Genomic DNA, 21,711 nt, shown 5'->3' with positions numbered 1-21,711 from the left:
TTATAGAATTGTTCTGTTTTGTCCCCCAGATCGAGCTCCTTTGACGTTACAGGCAAGGGGTCTAGGCTAAGTTGGATAGATCGGTTAAATAGAGAGTCTTATTATAAAAAATATTTATTGGAAAAGATCATCTTGGCCGTAAAGTTTTCACATTCAAGACCACGTGTCACTCTCTTGAGGGGGACATTTTTGGTTTGAGTTTTATCCATATTTATGTTACGCCTTCAAAATCTAGCTCGTACGTAAACGATAAACAAAGAAATGATACTGTAGGGCGGAATGACACGTGGCTTAAAGTGATCAAGGGGAAAACATTGTAACCGCAAGATTTTGGAAGAATTTTTTATTTGAGATGCCATTTATGCAATGTTATCAATCTATATTATTATCTATTTTTTCTGAATTTTCATCATTGAACTGCACGTAAAGATATGATCAAACAAGTATTGTAGATGAGGTTGATATAATATAATATCGTATAAATTTTGCTTGGGAAAGACCTAAATACTAGTTGTATTGATGGGTTGCAAGCATTCCCAAGAGAACTAAAAGACAAAAGCATTGTGGCCATTGTGGTGCCGTTTTTTATTGTGACCGCAAGATTTTGGAAAAAACGTTTATTTGAGATGCCATCTTACGCAATGCTATCAATCTATTATGTATTTTTGCGGAATTTTCATCATTGAACTGCACGTAAAGATATGATCAAACAAGTATTGTAGATGTGGTTGATATAATATAATATTGTATAAATTTTGCTTGGGAAAGACGTAAATACTAGTTGTATTGATGCATGGGTTGCAAGCATTCCCAAGAGAGCTAAAAGACAAAAATCTTTTGTTATAACGCTCACTCGAGAGTCTGCGATGACGTAACATGCAATCGAACAATTGGGTTAGGCTGCATTCATAGTGTATAGCAGAGAGGGGGGGGGGGGGGGGGGGGGGGGCAGATGAAATTGAGGGGGATTCGGGAAAATTTTGGTAGGAAAAAGGGGAATGTGCAAATTTTTATCAGAAAAATGAGGGGATGCACAATTGTTGGAAGAAGCTACAAGCCTTGCTTAGGGGGAACCGTATTTTTTTAATGACTTTAAGGGGGGTATTGAGAATTATTCTGGACATTTCAAATTTTCACCTGCCCCCCCCCACTCTGCCATACATTATGAAGCAGGCTTAGTACTTCGTGTAGTCCAAAAAAACCTAAGCTTAAAATTTAGTAGTCTTACATGAAGAAGTAAGGAAGATTTGGCTCATAAAAACATTAACAGCAACAAACTAGCCATAGCAGATGACACAAATAAATAGGAAGAATAGAAAATATTATTTTTATATCATTTTCGCTGTAGAGTGCAAACAATTAACCCGTGAAACACTAATTACTAAATAGTACAAAATAGTGCTAATTAAACAATAGAAAACAATGGAATTTGCATGAAATTGTGTTCTTTAGTATTACTAAAGTTTCAAGGTATATTGTTTGCACTCTACTGCGATTTACCGCGTATTCTATATTATTGGAAATTATTTGCATATTCTTTGTTTCTTCGCGAACAACTTTGCCATTGTAATTCGTTTATAAAACAAAGAACAGCCACCCTGGTGTCTCTCACAGTAAGTCAAGATTATAGGGAACAATACTAGTAATTTTGGTAAAGCAATTATGATAGACGTTTCTTTAAATCACACGCATGAAGTATTTTCATTCGTCTTGGATTTCGAGGACTGTCCACAGTAAATAAAAGAAGGCGAAATTTCACCGACCGTTTGTTTTTGCCTTTTCCCTGAGATTCTGTGCAATATGAAGAGCTTTTGTGTCCCTTTTCTACGTAGTGCTGTAATTATATTCATTTCACTCGTATTAGGATTATCAAACGTTGCTGTGTAGAACGAAAACATTTGGGGAAATTGTTTTGAACGTCAGTTTCTGGCGTTGAAATCGATATAAAATACATACCAGGTTTCAGTGTCGTGTTATGAGTTTTTTTCCAAAGTTGACCCGTTGCCGTATTTAGCATTCGCCTTTCAGCTCGCTCTCCAGCAGATCCAGCGCTAGCTCGGGGTTTTTTCATCCGTTTCCTCCCGAGCTCTGAAATAATATAAGCGACAGTGCTCGCTGTTTGAACACACTGATCAAGTCGACGTCAACTAAAGTCACACATGAGCGATTGGTTCGCTTTCACTTGTGTATGGAAGAGAGTGGTTCAATCCGAACGCCACGATGAAAAATAACACGAATAGCGAGATCCAAGACATGACCGTCAACGCTACAAGCAATATGTATTCGTGCTCGATGTAAGTCATCACAGACGCCAGAAAAGTCGATAGAATATGGCTGCATATAGCTATCAAGCAGATAAACTTCAACTGAACCCAAAACCTCTTCTGAAAATAGTACATAATTAGCCATATCTCGAGCAATAGGTAAGCAGCGATGAACGTTCCTAAAGTCACTACGGCCGCTTCAGCGAAATGTTTTTGTACTGCTACAGTAATGTGAAGGGCAGATGTAGATAAAACGAATAAAGATGTGATTGAAATGCAAATATTCTTTGTTAGGCGAGAAGAACTTTCCTCCATCGATCATGAAAGATATGTTGTACTAAACGATGGTAATTTCAATTCTCGAAACACAAAAATTTGAGGACAAAATCGTAAATTTGAAGGGTTAAGCAGGAGAGTAGAGAGAGGAAAACCCATCAACCTGTGCTGGAGTGGCAGGAGTACACGTTCAAACTCAACACGCTTTCGTTTGGCTTGAAAATTTATTTTATTATCGAGAAAACCAGATGAACATAAACTAGTCAAACGAGTTAGTACTCGTGTATTGTTGATCGGAACCAGTTCGAACCGTGTACACAGACATCTCATATGCAAATTACCGTGCCTGTTCACACAGATAACATACAGCCAGACAAAATTGATTGTGTTCCGATCCGGACAGAATTGATCGGGTTTGTTTCCTAGAAAACCCTAAGATATCTGGTTTTTAGGCATCATTTTTTTCAAAATACACAATTGTAGCTGCGGGATACAAGGTAATAGGGGTGTTTGTATACTAAAATATAAAATATCAAAACAGCTGAAGGCGTTACGCAAATAGTGTTTGATGTGATTGTCAGAATAATTTTTTGTAACACATGCCCTGGCCTTCAATCATCTGAGACCACAAGTCACAGAAGGCTATTCAAAGTGTTTTTGGCTTTCATTTTCATTTAAAAATTCTTACAACTTGGATACAAACCTGTTTTTTGGTATTTAGGCGTGGACAACGGGGTGGGGGTAGGGAGCGGCGCAAAAAGCCATTCTTCGGGGTCCTTTATAAAGAGCGAAAGAATTCAGTTTTTAGCCTACATTTTGGAAACTGATCCCAACATTTATGGATCGGAGCAATCTTCTACTTTGGCGATTTTCACTAAGTTCTAATGAAATTATAAACAAACTCAAGCTCCTATTGCCCTCATCTTTGCGTGATTTTTTCTTGCCTTCCCTCTGACCACATTGTTCAGGTTATGAAACACGTAGGTGTGAAGAACGGCTGCTAAAGAGTCGAATTTTTCTTTACTAAAACCATATGCAAGACAAAACTAGATCTATCGTCTAAAAACTTGATTTAAGGTAAATGAAAAAAGCGATATAGTAAGATATTGGTGCAAATGCATTGATTCTACCTGGGGGAAAAAAGACTATATATCTTTACCACAGTGAACCGTTTTTGTTTTTTGTTTTTACCACAGCGAAAGCAGATTACATCAACAATACATTTACATACCGAACAAAGACACTATATTACCACTTGAATTATTATAGCAAATTAACGCTTCACCTATTTAACGTGAATTTTTGAAATTCGCGTTATCCTCCGGGTCTATCTCACTGTGCTACCATTCCTTTAATTGATCCCTACGTTTAGAGGATATTTACCGACTTTAGGTTACCTAATATCATGTTAGTCGTATGTTATGCCACGTCAAAGACCGACTTTGCAGCTGTTAATAAAGTTGTTTTGATTTGTTGTTTGGCTCGATCGCGTTAATTTCCTTCCTTTAAAAATCGTTAGCCCCTTTTCGCGTTGATTTCCTTCATTTGAGAGCATTTTCCCCTCTGAATTGCGTTAATTTAAAGTCTAGTGAATTTAAATTATGTCCAAGCGTTAATTTCCTATAATAAGGTATACTCAAACTATCTGAATGAAAACATTCTTGTCAGGGAACAAGAGAATATGAAGTAATAATAATCTCTTGCAGGAAAACACTGCATTACTACGCCACAAAACTTCAAAAATACTTTTTTAAAAATATACAACAAAAATCAGTGGTAATAACGAGTGAATTACACCCTGCAGAATGAAAACATTCCCATCAGGAAATAGAAGATACTAGAGATTTTTGCAATACGGATTTTTTCAATACATGGTGACTGGATCGGATAAATACATATTGGGATCACACGGAAGTAGAGTATTTATAGGTGCTACGTCTTAATTCAAAGGGTTTTCCTGGCTTGGTTCTCCGGTGAGGGGTGCTAGCACATGTGACGAAAAATCGAAAACATTTGTAGTCCACATATGAAAATCGAAAATATTTGCCGTCCACATATACTCCCCCTCTAAATTTCCACCAAATTCGATCTGTGAATTAGCTGTGTTCTGCCATTGAATAAAAGTTGTTAGAAATACTATAAATACTATAAATGACTAGATAACTACGAAAAAGGAGTTTAACAAACGCCTTCTCAAAATTGATCGAAATCGCTTGCTACAATCGCCTCAGTTGTAAAACAAAGCTTCACAATCGACGTCATTTAAACAAGCTTTTAGCTTTTCATTTATTGTTACATTATAATTTAGTATAAAATAAAGTGACTCTCTCTATTAGTGATATCGTTGTGTTGTATCTAATCGCTTTGTTTACTTTTACAAAGAACACGCGCACATAGTTTTCTTCCATCACTGTTCTTCAGGCTACATATACCTAGGATCACATCCGGTGTGCAACACACTACGGGAGTTAACTCCAGAAGATTTTCAGTCTGAAACCAAAAACACGAACCAATTTAAGCAAAATAAAGCTTGCAAAGGTTATTACGAAGGTTTTACCAGGAATGTAAGAAAAAAGGAGGGGTGGCTTACTGAGAATAAAACTGAGAACTAAGCAAAAGGGGGGTGGCTAGCCGACCCCCTTCACCACCCCTGGAGGGAGGCTGACGACCTATGTAGTTATAAAACCACAACAGGGTGATGAAGGAGGCTGGGGGGGGGGGGGGGGGGGGGGGGGGAATGGATCGATACCAGATCAGAAGTGCAGCATTTTCAATATCATAAAAAAGGGATTCGATTTGTAAAAATTCTACCAGGTTATCAGATTATAGAAAAGACACACTTTTTTCTTCATCTGCGTCGCATATTTTGAGGCGATTGGTTTATACCAAATCAGGAGTGTGACAGTATTTTCAATAAAATGATCAATGAGTCGATTCGTTAAAAAAAACGATTCAGTAGTCATCATATAGAAAAAACTCACTTGCTTCTTCATCTGTATCGCATATCGTGAAAATTGCTTATTGACATTGTTTCAGGGTGGTAAAATGACTAATGGCTAAGCTGGAATTCGTGTTAAGTATTCAAAATAAAATGTATTCAAATAACGGGATGGACTATGAAATGCAAGTGAGTGTTGTTTGATTGCATGTGATCTATCGTAGTTCCCACACGCCGTTAAGTGAGAGCCTGACGAAAGGTAGTGGCAAAATAATGAAGATGTGTTCTTCTCAAAATCAAAGATTCAGATGTTAAGTAGTTAGGCTTCACAAGGTATTAAGTAAGGAAAGGTATAATCATAGCAACGGTTACCGTAACAGTAATAGCAATAAACTTCATTAAGGCCTCCCACAAGTTATAGAAGGTTTACTGGGTAGCAACAATTGGGATGGGTCAAGTTCTCTGTTTGCAGCGTTACAGGCCGCCAAAGCATCACGTGGGAGAGGAAGGGAGGGAGAGGAAGGAAGGGAGGGAGAGGAAGGGAGGGAGGGAGGGAGGGTAAACGCCCTGATAGATACGCAACCATGATATAATGAGTGTCTAAAAACAATTCCTTACCAGTTCAGTGGGTAAACAGGCCAGGACGGAACCTGAAGTTGGACTGTTACATTGTGCAGCTTGTTGTAGAAAGTTCTTCAGGACAGATGCTACTGGACCGACCTTGTTATCATCAACGACCGAAACAAGCTCCTCACAGAGCCAGACTATTTTTGATGCAGAGAGAATGAAATCAAACGAAGTGAGTGAGATATTATAATATGGTACGAATACAATAGACCCTTTTCGAGTTCCAAATTACCACTGTGTTTCTTGATAACAGACTCATTTACTCAGGCTTAGCCTCGATTTTGTGAAGAATATTCACGTGTTCCAGTCAAGGTCCGTCAAGTTTCAAAGTGTTCGTATTGTTGAACTTGTGCATTCTTTACTTTACCGTTGGTATTTGCGAGTAATTAGACACTGATTCGAGGCTTAGTCTGAGCAAATGAGTCTGTAATCAAGAAACACAGCGGTAATTTGGAACTCGAAAAGAGTCTATTGACTATTAAAAAGACAGCGCACGCATTAGCCATTCCGAGGTCGAGGAGAAAACTGGGTCCAGTTGGCATTGCAACTGATTTAGTGGACAAAATAGAGGCCATCATAAAGATGAGTCCCCTATGAAAGCCAGATTTAGTCCAAGCAAAAGGGCCACCCCGCCTTATGTAGAAGAAGCCTAAAAAGCTACAGAGAACATTTCATTTGAGATGTGAGTAGGTTGACCGTGACTGTGACGCCCATTTATCTCTAAGCTCTGATTGGCCGAAATCTACGCGTACAAAGAATTAAGCCATCTCATAAAATAAATATCATACTCACCAAGAGCATTTTGTATGTGAGACTGCGTCGTAAAAGATCTTAAATCTTGTCTTGTCTCTGTCTTATATTTCACTGAGCTAAAAATGAAACCGTCGAGTTTCAGAAATAGTAGACTACAAGTATGCTCATTCTATGCTCATTCCTCTACCTTGTAGAAGGATTTTTGATCACTCACCTTCCTTGCTCGTCTGCTTGTCGTTGTTGCTGTTCATTGTTGTGGCCCTGTTCGCACAAGAGACCAAAATTGACTGCGTGTGCTGCAAGACGAGCTAATCCCCAGCCCTGTAAACGTATCACAGAAACAAGATCAATCTCAGATGTTAATGAATACACAAGCATACCCTTACTCCCACAAGAGCACATGAAATGATTTCCTCTAGCCTTCAAATGACATTGTAGCTTGAAACAACCTCTGGGCTCATCAGAGTAATGGTAGCTCTACGCTGACTTGCCAAAACTTACCCAAAGCGAAACAGAACCTCGGGTGCCCAGGGTAGGCTTGCTTTCTCACAGGTTTAATAGAGGTTTTGCACCATCACGTGTCGGCGTCAATAATAAAGCTTGGGCTGCCTGTGGTTAGATGGCAGAACAATAAAATCCCTTTGCTCTCGAGAATTCTTTCTCACGTAAAACGAATGTATTGTTCCTGCCATCTAACATGGCTGCCGTCACGTGGTGGTGCAAAACCTCTATTGGAATTTAACGTCTTTTGCGGAGGTCAGATAACTAAAAAACCCAGAGAAAAAAACCTTCAAATCAAGGGAGAAACCAAACAAACTCTACTGACATGTGATGCTGAGTCCAGAAATCGAACTCAAAACCCCAGAGGTGAAATAAAAGACGAGTGCACTAACACAACATTACTCTTAATTTCCTCCAAAAAGTGGAGAAGAAACGTTTATTTGGATTACCTTTGGATCCTGAAGAATGTGGTTAGCGTTGCCATGGTGAAGATAAAGAGGAATAGCACGTCTAATTAGGACTGGGACCAGGAGTTTAGTGTCGAGTAACATTAGACAACTTGCACTGTCAGCTAAAAAACAAAAGCGGTAAACAAAACCTTCCTTGGTACAACTGACACACAGAAGTGCAGGGTGGGGTAGGGTGGGGTAGGGGGAGCTGTGCATACAATACACATTTAGATCCCTGGATTGTATTTAAGAACGCCGCAGCAAGAAGATAACAAAAGAATACCGGCATAAAACAAAAGTTTAACTAACCCGCATTTGCAATGTCTTCCTGTCGGTTGAACTTGAGTAACTCCTAGATCAACAAAATGGCAGCCGGCAATATCGTTAGTGTACACAAGCTTGGTATGGTGACTATTAGTAGCTAAACACCTTATAAACTGTTATTAGAATAAAGCTACTAATGGGATGGATCGCAAAATCCTGTGCTCTGATTGGCTGCTAGGGAATAGACCACTAGTAGCAAAAAGTAGCGGTTTTGGAAACCAAAACAGCTTAAAAATATATTATTTCAAATTCATTACAACATTGTTTGTGTTCATTTATTTGACTCATTAGTAGGTTTATACTAAAATACTTCGACCTCTCGCCCTCAAACTCAATATAGCTTTCAGCCTCATGGGCTACTGACTCGTAGACCATTCGGCCTGCAGGTCGAATTGTTTAACATACATGAAGTCAATACCATGAGTGTTATCACTAGATACCTTAATTATCGTAGAACAAAACCATTCAGCTCCGCCCAGAATTAAAAGTTGTTTAAATTTCCGTAGGGTTTTGCTGGATATATTTTTCTGTTTGATGACATCGTTAAATAGTTGACACATTTTCTGAAGAAAACAATGAACGGTTAACATTAATAAAACGACAGTCTTACGAGAAGGAAAAAATGAGCAAATTCGTAATCATAACTAGAGCTATTGGTGAGTTGCAAGCATTCCCAAGAGAGCTAAAAGACAAAAGCATGGCGGCCATGTTGGTGCCGTTAACAATGGATGCTAATAAGAAATCTTTTGTTAAATGGCACCAACGCTCTCCCGAGAGGCCGCGATGACGTAACGTGAAATGGAAGAATAGGCGTAGATACCTTCGAGGGCTATCTTTGATTGTTAATCACTTACTTCAGTTATTGTTTCGTTGATAGGTGCTGGTTGATCGCTGCTTTGTATATAATCTGTGATGATACAAACGAAAAACATTTTACTTCTGACTTTCGTAAATACCGATTTTTTTTGTAATAACGGGACTCAACTGTTATTCTAAGGGGTCGTTCATTTTTTACGGGCATTGAGGGTGGAGGTGGGATTTAGGAATGGGTGGGGGAGGGGGAAGGGGGCACGTAAAATATATGGAATTCAAAACCCCCCCCCCACCCCCCCATACGCAATCCACCCCCCTCCCCCCAATGCCCGCACAAAATTAACGGCTAGTTATAATTGGAGTTTGCCTTTTGTCAATCAAATTTCTAACGATCAGTGAGAGTTAGTGTTTCTTTTGAATGACTAAAGCCAAAAACGCAGACGTCTAAGACGTGTAATCATGATAATGTGTGTAAGTATTCTGTGCCGGGTTAATATCTTACCTTTTCTCTCGATGTTGACAGACATTTCTTTCATGACTTCCACCATCATTGAACATCTGAAAAACGAAAAAATACACCAGATTAACGGACGGGTTGAAGTATATCTCTTGGGTTAAGGACAAGGATATAATGATGTATCATGGGAAAGCTGAGGGAACACAAATGGGATGCTTTATTGTGGTCCAACCTTACAGTGCACTTTACTGCTGCACCAAATTCTTAAGTAATCTATGACATAAATATTTTTCGCAATGCCAAAAGAAGCTGCATGAGAATAACTCTAGATAACTCCGTGGTTAATACGTCTTGACCATCTTTAAATAATGGCTGTCCGACAACCACAATTGTCATACCTGTCAGTAAATGTTTGCGGCATTCCTTTGGCATTTATTGGAGTTAGAAGAAACTGTAGTAACCTGAAATAATTATATCAAATATTCATTAGCACGTGTCAATCTGTTACCATAGCGATGAGAGTTGTCAAGGTAACTTACCCAAACTGTGACGAGCCAGTTTCAGATCTTTCCCCTGTGTAATAGGCACGCTGTTCCATTCTCAGCTCATGACTGTACCCACAACACCAGCAGCATACACAGATTGCCCACGCAGGCACTTCATATTTTATGCTCTCGCACAGTTTCTTTTGATAAAATATATGCATAAGATACAAGGGCGGATCCGGTGGGGGGGGGGGGGGGGCAAAGGGGGGCTGAAGCCCCCCCTTCAGCAGAAAAAAACGATGCTTTTTTCTATTGTTTTCCAATGTGTTGACGGAAGAAACTCAATTAGTCCCCCCCCCCCCCCCCCCCCCCCCCCACTAAACTCAATTAGCCTCTCCTAAAATTTTGGCTGGATCCGCCCTTGAGATAGGCGTGTTCCAGACATTAGATAAAAACAGTTGTCATTATCATTGTCAAGTCTTTATATTGCAAATTGACAAATAAAAATTGACATCACTTTTTTATGTGTCTGACGATAAAATGCGTCATCACATTGTCAAAGTAGGGTGGATGCACGAGGCGTAGCCGATAAAAACTTCTCATTTTTAGTGATCAAAACAACCAACGAAAAGAGCGTGTGCTCGTTGACGTCAGCTCTATCTGTCTGTCCTCTTATTGATAATAAAAAAATTACCAATCAGGGCGTGAGAAAATTGTAAGTTATGGTAAAAATCTTTCTTTTTTTTTTCAAGAGGATAACACCTAAAAGTGAAACACTTATAAACTTGTGGCCCGTTATTTTTAATATATCAGTTGGTGGGTTGAATTAGGATGGACCAACCTGTATAGTGTCTGACGAACAGGTATGGCTTTCATACTGCCACGACTTGAGCATTTCATGCATTGCTACTGGTACATTTACACACAAGTCGTCCCAACGAGCGTCACTGAAAAGAATGAATAAATCAAGTAAATTATTGAATAAAGACTTTCTGCCTTATCTTGGTAAACTAACTTAGATTAATAATCAGACTCACTAGTTGTGACGTATATATCAACAACATCATGATGACTATATGAAAGGTATATTGTGAGAATGTGTGACCTGATGTCATAAAACCCCTTGTGTTAGCCATCTGCTAAGAGCACCTATGATAAGGAATGCACTACACAGTATATTGTGAGAATGGGTGACCTGATGTCATAAAACCCCTTGTGTTAGCCATCTGCTAAGAGCACCTATGATAAGGAATGCACTACACAGTATATTGTGAGAATGGGTGACCTGATGTCATAGAACCCCTTTTGTTAGCTATGTGCAAAGAGCATCTATGATAAGGAATGCATTACAGAGTATATCGCGAGAATGTGACCCCATGTCATAAAAGAAAAGGTTGTGATAGCCATTATGGTAAGAACGCCTACTAATAATAAGGAAATACGCACAATAATGTTTAATGATGAAGTCACGAATGTTACAAGAAAAAAATAGTGAGAATGTGTGATCTGATGTGACATAAATATTTGTGTGACAGCTATAATCCAGTGAATATACCTTGTCATGAAAGGTCCCCTGGTATAAAACTGGGCGAGCAACAGGTTAACAGTTGCAGGGTTTGGTGGGTACTGAGGGTTTGAGTAGAATGTCCGTGAGTGGTCACTCTCAGGAATGTGTGACGCTATCCATTGCGTCATAAACGCTTTGCTTAGTTCATGTGATCGGGCTATTTCTAGGATAACCTATAATGATAACCATGACTCATTCATTAGCTAAGTGTGAAGAATACTAAAACTATTTGCAAAGATGTGGTCCTTCAACTAGTCATTTATTGTCCCTCCCTCCCTCCCTCCCTCTCTCTCTTCCTTCATTATTGTAATGGTAATTCAGAAACTGTTTAAAGTAATAAAAATATTCAAAAAAGGAAAGAGACTTTAGAGAAATAAAAGGGAATAGTTTGGTTCTGGTGTTGTATATAGCAAGGCAAGTTGTAACGATCCTTTATAAGCAACCGTGAAAGTTTACCTCACGTCCAAATACTTGTGCAATGTGGCAAACAAGGATGAAAGCTGCATTAAACAAGTCTCCTCGAAGAACGCATGAGTTCACTGAAATGCCAAACAAACAAAAGCAATTTTAAGTTAAAAACAAATGAAAAAGCAGGAGAATGTTAAATAATTATTAAATACCATATTGCTGGTTTTCACATGACGTCATCAAAACATCAAAATCTAAACTATAGATCGCATAAAGGAATTTCTCAAATATGTTTTAGAAATCAGTGTTATAAGTCACAAGAAAAAATCTCGAGTCATTTCGATGTTTGGTTCCCGAGTTATGAAGGTTGAGTTTGTGTCACGCAATACCGTCACGTCTATCTAAATAGCGATGAAAATATCAAAATAATTTACTCTAGTTGAAAGATTTTCCCTTAGACACGTTGTAAAGATCTATATAAAGTATATTTAATTGAAATATAGCCAAACATATGAAATATTCCATCATTTTAAGCCTTTGGAATTTCGTCCGCCATGATGGTGTACCAACTTGGAACACCAAGATGGCCGCTCCATACATTTTAACCAAAAATTGCGTCATGTTTACTTGCCTACAGTTCCGCAACGAAATGTTTTACAGCCTTAAAATTTGGCCAGTATATGTAGTTTGGACCGCTTTGCAAGAATATAAAATTTCTATTTCATTATAATGCGAATTTACGCTTTTGAAATTCATGATGACGTAGGTGAAAACCAAGAATTAAAAAAACCTCTGGTCTGATCAAGGCGTACCGGCCAAAGTCAACATACAGATTGAAATGGAATTTAGATTTTCAAAATAATTTTATTTTGAATAAAGCCAGTAATCAAAGGAGGAGTAAATTCTTATCTGGACATCCAGTGGAAAAATAACTCTAAAAAATAACTCTCTGTTTGCTTCATTTGACAATTTTTCCCCCTCCAAAAAACATAAAAATACAGCAAAGATGCACTTTCATGGATACACAAAGTTAACCAATAACGATGTACAATGAAAGATGAAGCCAATCAGAAGAAGGCAGACTGTAGCATACTGATCTCAGCCAATCACAGTGTTTCATTCTCACAATTATTTATAACATATAATCAAATCTAGGCTTCTTTGTTTGCTCCTGATTGGCTTAAGTTTTCAAACTACATTATGATTGGTTAATCCTAGTTAGTGTCTGTGTGCCCATTTATTGTGACTCTCCTACATACATGTATTTTCTTCATCACTTTCTCTAGGGTTCTTGGTTTCCTCAGCTAATCTGAAAGTTCAAGTTCAAAATAACTGTGAGAAAAATCATTGTGTGGGAATCCAGTCACACTAATAGCAATCCAATAGATTAATTCACATGTCGTGTACCTTATTAATTCTGCAACTAAACTTGGCATTTTGCCTAGACTAGCAACAGCAACAAGTCTCCATTTGGAATGTGCCACGTTGAATAAAGAACTCAGCTGATTCAGAAACCTATCGTCTTTCACGGTCTGTTCATCTTCGAGTGCCTGGAAATTAAATTGGAAGTGAAATAGGCCATCTAATACTACCTTGACTAGAATGGTTTAAGTATTTTACTTCTTAATCACATTTTGGTTCCCTCATGAAAATAGTAAGATAATAGCAAGAAACAAAACTATGGGATTGGTGATTATACTTTTTTTTATTATCAATATAATTATATATATATATATAAAGTTTTTTTTACAATATTTTTCTTTTTAATACAATAGCTGTATATAGTTTTACAATAATTTCTTAGTAAGTTTTAATAGAGTGCATACCATAAATCCATGAAAAAGTTAATAGTCCAAAAGTATTTACGTAAAAAATCTTTTTACTGCCATATCATCCCCCCACCTGCCTCCTTACACCCTGAATTAATTTATTTGGCCTTCATCTTTTTTACTGTTTTATGGGAGTTCTGGACCTGATCATTAAAAACATGTTAACTACTAATCACTCACCTGAAGAACAGGCATTACTTTTGATTCTAAAGGAGGGAAAATGGATTAAAGAGATTGAATGAAAATGAAGTAAGTAATGATGAGATTAGATGACATGGAATAAGATAGAATCAGAAGAGATGGAATGATATGGAATGAGAAATGATATGGGATAAGATGGGGTAGTAACAGGATGCGATAAAATGGAATGAAATGAGATGAAATGATATGGAATGAAAAAGATGAGATGGGATTGGATAGGATGGGATGAGTTGCAATGAGATAAGATGAAGTAAGAAAGGATAAGATGGGATTAGATGGGATGGTATACAATGAAATGAAACTGAATGTGTGAGATGAAACAAAAGAAGATGAGATAATTAAATGATAGAATGGAACAAGACATGAATTATAAAAAATAAAACAAAACAAAAAGATATTAAAAAGTCGTACCAGAATCTAGAAGAAGCAAAAAAGGTTGGTATATTTGTCCCAGTGTTACACTTTCCAGTTCACTGGGTGATTTCCTGAAACACAAAAAATAAAACACAGTGATTTTATCTCTACAGCACTTAGTATTTAACAGTACTGCACCCTTAGTACTTAACATGGGTGGTATACTTTGCTAATGCATCGCTTTTTTGGTCAATGTGGATCCAAAGGGTCTGCCACAAGTGAATTGAGTTTCTTTGATTTTCTCTCCCTTGCCACCAGAGGTTTTTCTCAGGTTCTCCCAACATTTTTCTCCCTCCATAAAAATCAACATGTGAGTTGAATGTAGTAAATATAGAATATTGAATGTAGTATGTGTGTGAGTGTAGGTGGGGGAAGGGCTTCCAAATGGACCTGGTTTCCTTTGTGTCCTTCTGGGCTCTGCCCAACAATGGATTAAATTTTCAAATTGATGAAATGATATTTTACTGGTACCATCTTACCTAGCAGATGCCAGGTTTCCTAGCCTTTCTGCTACTTGCTGTGGGACATGTTTACAGTATTGTTCAATGAATTCCTTGTAGCAATTGCATCTGAAAGTATTAAGATATATATATGTAAGATATATATTTACAGTAACTAATGTTTAGATATCAACAGAACCAGTGTGCTAACGTTAATCTTACTTGTATTTAATATCTACATCATCTAAGAGAGGTGCAAACACTCTTAGTTGTTGCAGTGTTGCCTGTACTGTTGAGTGTTCCATGTTAGTTGTTTGGTTTCCTTGTGACTGATATTTGTTCTCCATTTCAATAAGTACTCTTGGCAGCTGTCATGACAGAATACACCTAATTCAAAAAACTTTGTCATCGCCGAAGGCAATAGGCAATAGGCGATAGGCAAAAAACGATAGGAAATATGTCATTCCAAGATCCTATAATAGCTGGAATGACTTGTGTTTCATCTTCCTCTTCTTATTCTCGTCAAGAGTATGGACCTTAGTGCTGACACTGATTCGATGTTCTTTGTATTCAACAAAACCATGTCCATGTCGGAATGACCTATCGCCTATCGCCTTTTGCAATGACAATGTTTTTTGAATTAGGTGTATATATTAATAAGATAACAGGGAATTAATTTTTCACAAAATTTAACAAGTCAATTCCTCAAGAAAATAAGTTTCTTAATTTGAAACTTAATGGTTCCATCTCCAGGAAAATCTTTAAACATCAGTGCAGCATCATCATTTCTTACCTTATCTACGTCCCTCTAGTGTTTGGGGGATGTGGGTGGGTCGAGGTTTGGACACTACCTGTAGGTGGCCCCCCCTCCCCCTTCCAATTATTTTAGTTCATACATACTAATACACAATTTTAGTCTACATACTAATCTACTATATTTTTCTAATAATCTTAGCCTCTCCCCCTCCCTTACACACTTTTTAGGGTGCTCTGCATTCCTCATATTATTCTCAAACCTTGAAGAAAAAGAATCCAGTCCAAATGGCTTCCTCCATTGATTTTTCTTGTGACTCCAACATACCAACAAGAGATGATCTCATAACCTCTAAGAACAGTTGTAGTCTTGTAATGTTCTGTCAAAGGTTTATAATCATTAACAAGTAGTATACAATATTGTTATATGCTGAGCCTCCAATTTCCTTCTCAAAATGGAAAGCAGGGAACAATCTAGTTAATGGGATTCAGTTACACTGCTTAAAAAAATTACCTGTGTTCTCATGACAGCATCTAACAATCCAGCCAGTTGTTCAGGACTATCAGTTGGGAATACTAAATTCTGGATTAAAAACAGAAATCAAAACATGTCATTATGTCATTACAATAGGCTTTCTGCAATACATTGGCACATGACTGTTACTGGACGGGAAAAAAAATTGGACTTGATTAGTAATGTAGTATCCAAAACTTTTTCAAAAAATTTTTTTCCTCCTTAGAAGATACTTAGGATTTCAAGATACAAAGCGATTTAAAATTTTTTTGCCATCCAGCAGAGCCTTTTCCTGGGGACATTGAGCATAATACAGTATCAGCTTGGACTGTTTGTTGCAAAAGGCTTATATGTTGCTGTTGCTGTTTTTGTTATTGTTGTTGTCATTATTGGTGGTGGTAGTGGTGTTGGATTACCTGTATTTGTATAATGTTCTGGACAGCGATGTTTGGTACAACACCAGGTTGATGGTCACCTGACCCATTCAGTGGTGTAAGACTGTGCAGCCTGATTTGAGTGAAGCAACACATTAGTTTCACACAAACAGCATGGGTGGCACACACTGCTAATATGTCAACTTTAATGGTTGTGAACTGAGTTTGTTTAATAAGTTGTTCTCTCTCATGGGGGTTTTCTCTTGGTTCTTCCCTCCATAAAAATCAACATGTGAACTGAGAGTAGTGTGTACTGTATAAAATATTCAAATGTAGTAAGGAGTGTGTATGTAGGAAACACGGCCCCACAAGCTTTTAGCTGTAAACCCTACCGGTGTATATATATATATAAACATTTTATTATTTTATTTATTTTTAGCACCATATTGCAAATCCAGAATTAAAATACTATAAAGTTAGGAAACACATGAAATGACCGAATAAACATAATTTATAATTTATAGTTCCAGAAATTATTCATCCCTAGCCCCCCCCCCCCCCCAGAGGTTTTTGGAATTTCCGAGGAGTGGGTGGGTCAGAGAAAGAAAAAATAAATAAAGAGTTTGTATGGAAGAAAATTTCCAGGGGTAAAAAATCTCTCCATGGGAGAGAAGGGGGGATGGATAATTTTTGGAACTACACAATAAAAATACTGTTCGTGCCTGTTGTAGTTGATCATTAAATCTTTGAAGTGCATCTGTATTTCAGGGACCATTCCTTCTGACTGAGTCACCACAAACAGTTCCTTCATATGGGCTTGGAACTGACAGTCTAGCTCTGTTGTTATGCCTATAACATTAATCATTATCAATAATGTTTAATAATTGATAATCATGATTGTGAGTCCCCTTTACATTTCCCTAAACCAACTTGAAAGGTAGCCATGCCTTTGCATCGAAACGAGATAAACATTGAGCTTGCAATGATAGAGACATGCAAATAATATTGTCCAAGGTGTTGAAAAAATGTCTCTATCATTGCAAGCTCACAATTTGTCTAACTTTGATGCTTTGATGCAAAGGCACGGCTACCTTTCAGGATGGCACAGGAGACCATTACATATCGGTTTATTCCTTAGAGTAAAAAATAAATATGTTGTCCATTCTAATCTAGTTTTCATATTAACTATAATTGTTTCATCTACCATACTTGTCAGATGTACAGTATGCAGTAGTTTTCACATACCTGGATCTTCCATTTTCCCAACCATTATCAAACTCCTGTAAGTGGTTGAGCTCATCAGCTGAGAAAATGCTTTTTGACATCGTTTGGTATTCCCAAGATGGTAATGTAAAGATGCCTCATCAGATGAACGTGCTGCCTATGCGTTTACAAGTAAACACAAAATCTACATGAAATTCTTAGTGTCATGTGCGATCTGGGATATACCAGGTGAATAATTAAATTATATTTAGTATATTGCATAGTGTGGTGTAGTATATTGCATAGTGTGGTGTAGTATATTGCACAGTGTGGTCATAGTGTGGTGTGGTGTGGTGTGGTGTGGTATAATGTGGTGTGGTGTGGTGTAGTGTGGTGTGGTAAAACAATAAATTTAAATAAGTTTGAATATTGACTATGTTAAGCCTACCTCTCTGCTGAGCTTCAGCAAATTGATTGCAACAATAAGAAGCCAGTATATCAGCTTGACCATTGATGTGGTGAGATCAAGTGCATCCTCACCATCATCAAAGCAACTAAAAATATGGAATAGAAAAAAAATTATGCCATGATCATAAATTTAAAAATTGTACAATACTGTTGTGTTTCTTGATTACAGACTCACATTTGAAATGGTACGATTTGCGTAGCGCAAATAGGTTTTTGGTGAATGTCAATCAAAAGTGTTAAATCCATGACATTGTTGGAAAAGTGTGTTTGGAATGTCATGGAAATGACTGTTTAATGGCTGATATTAGAGGAACAATAAGTCATGAATATAATTATTTAAACACTCATTCAATTAATTTTAATTATTTTTTTTTAAATTGCTGACCAACCTTAAATTTGGGATAAAGCTAAGAAGAAGATCCAAAAGTGCTGTCAAACATCTGTGCTTCTCTATGTTTTGGAACTAAAATACAAATGATTGCAACATTGATTTAATCAGTGAGGTGATTTAATATATATTTTCTCTAGGAAATGATGATGGTGGTGGTACATGGTTGGGGGGGGGGGGGGGGGGGGGGATTATGATGACAATACAGTGTACATATGATAGTGTTGATGACAAATATATTTTTAAAATATCTTATGGTACCTTTTGGATTGCTTCTATGGCTTCTGAACAAGGAACAACCTAAGAGAAAAGTGAATATTATATTGCCACCATACTACCATAAACAAATCAAATTCAAACAGTGTATTAATAACAACATAACGAATGAAAAGAAAAACTCATAAAAAATCTCCAGATCCTAATTACAGAGCTATTGGGAACTCTAATGGTGAGCACAGTTCATTCTGTGAGCAAAGTGACAAGCTAGTCATATCAAAAGATGAAGAGTAAAATATGATGGAACTACTGTATATCAATGAAATGATTCATCATTGGCAACCATCTGGGGCTCAAATTCTTTATGAGCTCTTTATTTATTATTGCCATTCATGAATAATTTCATTTATAAATTTCCACCAAAGTTATATTACTCTTCATCTTGAATTTCTAAAGAACATAATACTTTCAACACTCAGGGCTTTCTTTAAGTTTTGACCTGATAGGAGAGTGTCATGAACTAGCCAAATGAACTAGTCTAAGTAAACATTTTACAAACTACTGAGCTATAATTAATGCTAGTTAATGGAAGCATTCTCCAATCCATGATCCTTAGTTCAGTTTTCAATATTCTGCGAACTCAGAAATTTCAATGGCTTGTTGTGAAATTGGTTGTTTACTGCTAGTCATAAATGTAAAAGGTGCTAACTGATCATTTTTGATTGATGGCAGCAAAAAACCAAATTTTAGCGTGCAGATTATAACTAGCAAGTTCACAGATTATTGAAAACTGCAGTAATGAAACCCTGGACACTTATTCAACAATATTGTCTGATTTAACTGTACCTCTGCCATGATGCCGTGTTTAAGATATGACAGAATCAACATGGATGGTGTGGTTCCAAACGTAGCCTGCTGCACTAGACATTCTATCAATCAGCAATAAAATAATTTTCTGTTTTTAAATATATTTCAAAATTGTAGATCATTTCATTGCAAACAAAATTTTCTTAAACCTTTGCAACGAGTAATTAAACAGGGGTTCTAGAGTACGAAATAACAGACAGATAGGGAGGGGGTAGAGTGTCTTTGAAAGTATTTGTGAATCCATAACATAGCAATCACAATTTACAGTAACTGTTAACTATGATCTCTTATTAAGGGTGTAATCTTCTGGCATAAACTTAAGCTTATATACTCAATAGGGGGAGGGGTGGGGGCGGTTAAGACAGTATTTGTGACCCCATGACATAGCAATCACGGTTACAACTTATATACTTATAGGAAATCGCACGATCTCGAGTACAATTTGGAAATTAATAGACACGAGTAATGTTTTGAAAGTTCTTGTAATTGCATGAGCCTTTAGGCGAGTGCAATTAAAGAACTCTCAAAACATTACGAGTGTCTATTAATTCCAAATTGTACGAGAAGATCGCGCGATTTTTTGTTTATAGTTCACTCGACAAAATTTCAGTAAAAAATGCGAAGCAACGCTGTTCATCTTTGTCTATTTGGCGGCCGATTTTCAGTCCATCGCGCAACTGAAATGCATAAAATAGATTAGTTCTTACGGCTTTATAATTTTATTTATGTTTTTTAAGTACAAAATGATAGAAAATAATTGTTTTGACATTGTTTTGGCCGTGTTGCCATAGCGACTTAATTCGGTACTCCTACGGAGTACAATTAACGCTATAATTGTACTCCTCTCGACCAATCAGAGTCGAGTAATTTTGTTGAGTGTACTATAATCAATATAATAGCTACAATATATCATATGTTTATAACAAGCTTAATATTACCATTCAAAATAAACAAACAGTGGCATTCAACTGCCGTTTTCAACATAATGACAAATAAGCTTCAACCCTTCAAATTTAAGACTAGAACTGGTCTGATCTAAAAGTCATGGCATGGATCATGGCTGAAGTAGACTGTCATTTTTGGAATCTTACTCGATGATTTTTGTCTCTGAAGAGCAAGTTAACTTACCTGCAAGTCCTTTGTGACCATCTTTTTTTACGTTCTTTTTTATTTCGACCAACCATTGCAGTGGAGTCCATCTTTCTCGCCAAGCTTTTAAAAGAATCGAAACTCCACAACTGCCCGCCATCTTGGATTTACACGAAAGGAAAGCTTCGAACGCGCGACACTCGGAACGACTCGGAAAAGTTCGGAACAACTCGGAACTGCACAGGAAGCCCACCGAATAGAGATCGAGACAGATGGAAGATAATCCAATGCATGTGATTATGAAATGATTCGGATTAAAGTAATCATAAATAAACCATCAAAAGGCAACAAAGTGTTTAACCTTAATGCAAAGGTTTAGATACTCGCTTTACCACAGCATTTATATGTACTAAAACAATTATTAAGCTCAGTCGATAAATCTCTTACGCTCATTCCCAAATCCCCTAGATCGCCGCTACACAGGCTAATCCTAAGAGAATCGCCGGATCTCAATGAGGAACTTTATGCAATATGGCGTCATTAATAACTACAACTACCAGAATCCCTTGCACACTTTCTTTTGTTCAGTTAATTAGCACCAATTGCCTTAATATTCTCAGAGGCAATGCAAATTCGCGAACATTTTGGTAGATAGTAAAATTACGCCATCTTGTAGAACAGTCCTATATGAGACTTTTATGATGTCAATAGTTTGTCAATGCTTTGATCCCGTGACAGGGATTTAGCAATTTTTTGAAAGGGGCTCATATTATCTAAAAAAATGTAATCCTATTAAGTTTCTTTCCAGTTTTAGTTTTATTGATTATATCTAACCAAGGGGGTGTGTGGAGCGAGGGAAGGGGGGAGCTTCCAAACGGCAGCATAAAGCTCCAAGCTAATTAGAAATTTTGTAGGTGATCTGAGGCTAGGATCAAAGAAATAGTGCCTCGTTTTTTGTTTTGTTTTGTTTTGTTTTTTGTTTGTTTGTTTTTTGTTGTTTTTTTTTTTGCCAATACTCTTTGGTCTTGACCCTTAATTTGATCCATGATAGGACCGGTCCAGACCTGTTCACGTGAACTATGTGACGCCAGCA

At 37.2% G+C, this 21,711-nt stretch overlaps 1 protein-coding gene across 1 annotated transcript; it reads right to left on the bottom strand.

The window, feature by feature from the left end:
• Positions 1–4,797: 4,797 nt before the first annotated feature.
• LOC116307399 (mediator of RNA polymerase II transcription subunit 24) lies at positions 4,798–20,784 on the bottom strand. Its single transcript, XM_089024574.1, has 30 exons — positions 20,658–20,784; positions 19,509–19,591; positions 18,708–18,746; positions 18,448–18,521; positions 18,039–18,144; positions 17,633–17,768; positions 17,110–17,236; positions 16,430–16,520; positions 16,014–16,082; positions 15,763–15,879; positions 14,969–15,114; positions 14,786–14,875; positions 14,304–14,377; positions 13,872–13,897; positions 13,270–13,412; positions 13,122–13,171; positions 11,911–11,993; positions 11,443–11,627; positions 10,729–10,834; positions 9,942–10,087; positions 9,801–9,863; positions 9,448–9,503; positions 8,987–9,039; positions 8,573–8,695; positions 8,118–8,160; positions 7,809–7,930; positions 7,073–7,179; positions 6,898–6,974; positions 6,097–6,242; positions 4,798–5,030 (listed from the first exon to the last, which is right to left on the bottom strand). Exons 1-30 carry the CDS (start codon positions 20,776–20,778, stop codon positions 4,896–4,898), a joined length of 2,937 nt encoding a protein of 978 aa, XP_088880700.1. The 5' UTR covers positions 20,779–20,784; the 3' UTR covers positions 4,798–4,895.
• Between the last annotated feature and the right edge of the window lie 927 nt (positions 20,785–21,711).

Source organism: Actinia tenebrosa, unplaced genomic scaffold (assembly GCF_029948245.1).
Source record: "Actinia tenebrosa isolate PJP-AT-01 unplaced genomic scaffold, QUT_ActTen_1.0 PGA_scaffold0__85_contigs__length_37466705, whole genome shotgun sequence".
Classification (NCBI taxonomy): Eukaryota; Metazoa; Cnidaria; class Anthozoa; order Actiniaria; family Actiniidae; genus Actinia; species Actinia tenebrosa.
This window is presented reverse-complemented; position numbering and strand designations above follow the sequence as displayed.

Bases quoted from the DNA above. Each gene is read 5' to 3' on its own strand.
- LOC116307399 (XM_089024574.1), bottom strand. From the start codon at position 20,778: ATGGCGGGCAGTTGTGGAGTTTCGATTCTTTTAAAAGCTTGGCGAGAA. The intron at 19,592-20,657 runs GTAAGTTAACTT...GCTGATTGATAG, and splicing joins TGGTCACAAAGGACTTGCAG to AATGTCTAGTGCAGCAGGCT. The intron at 14,876-14,968 runs GTAAGATTAACG...TAATACTTTCAG, and splicing joins GATGTAGATATTAAATACAA to ATGCAATTGCTACAAGGAAT.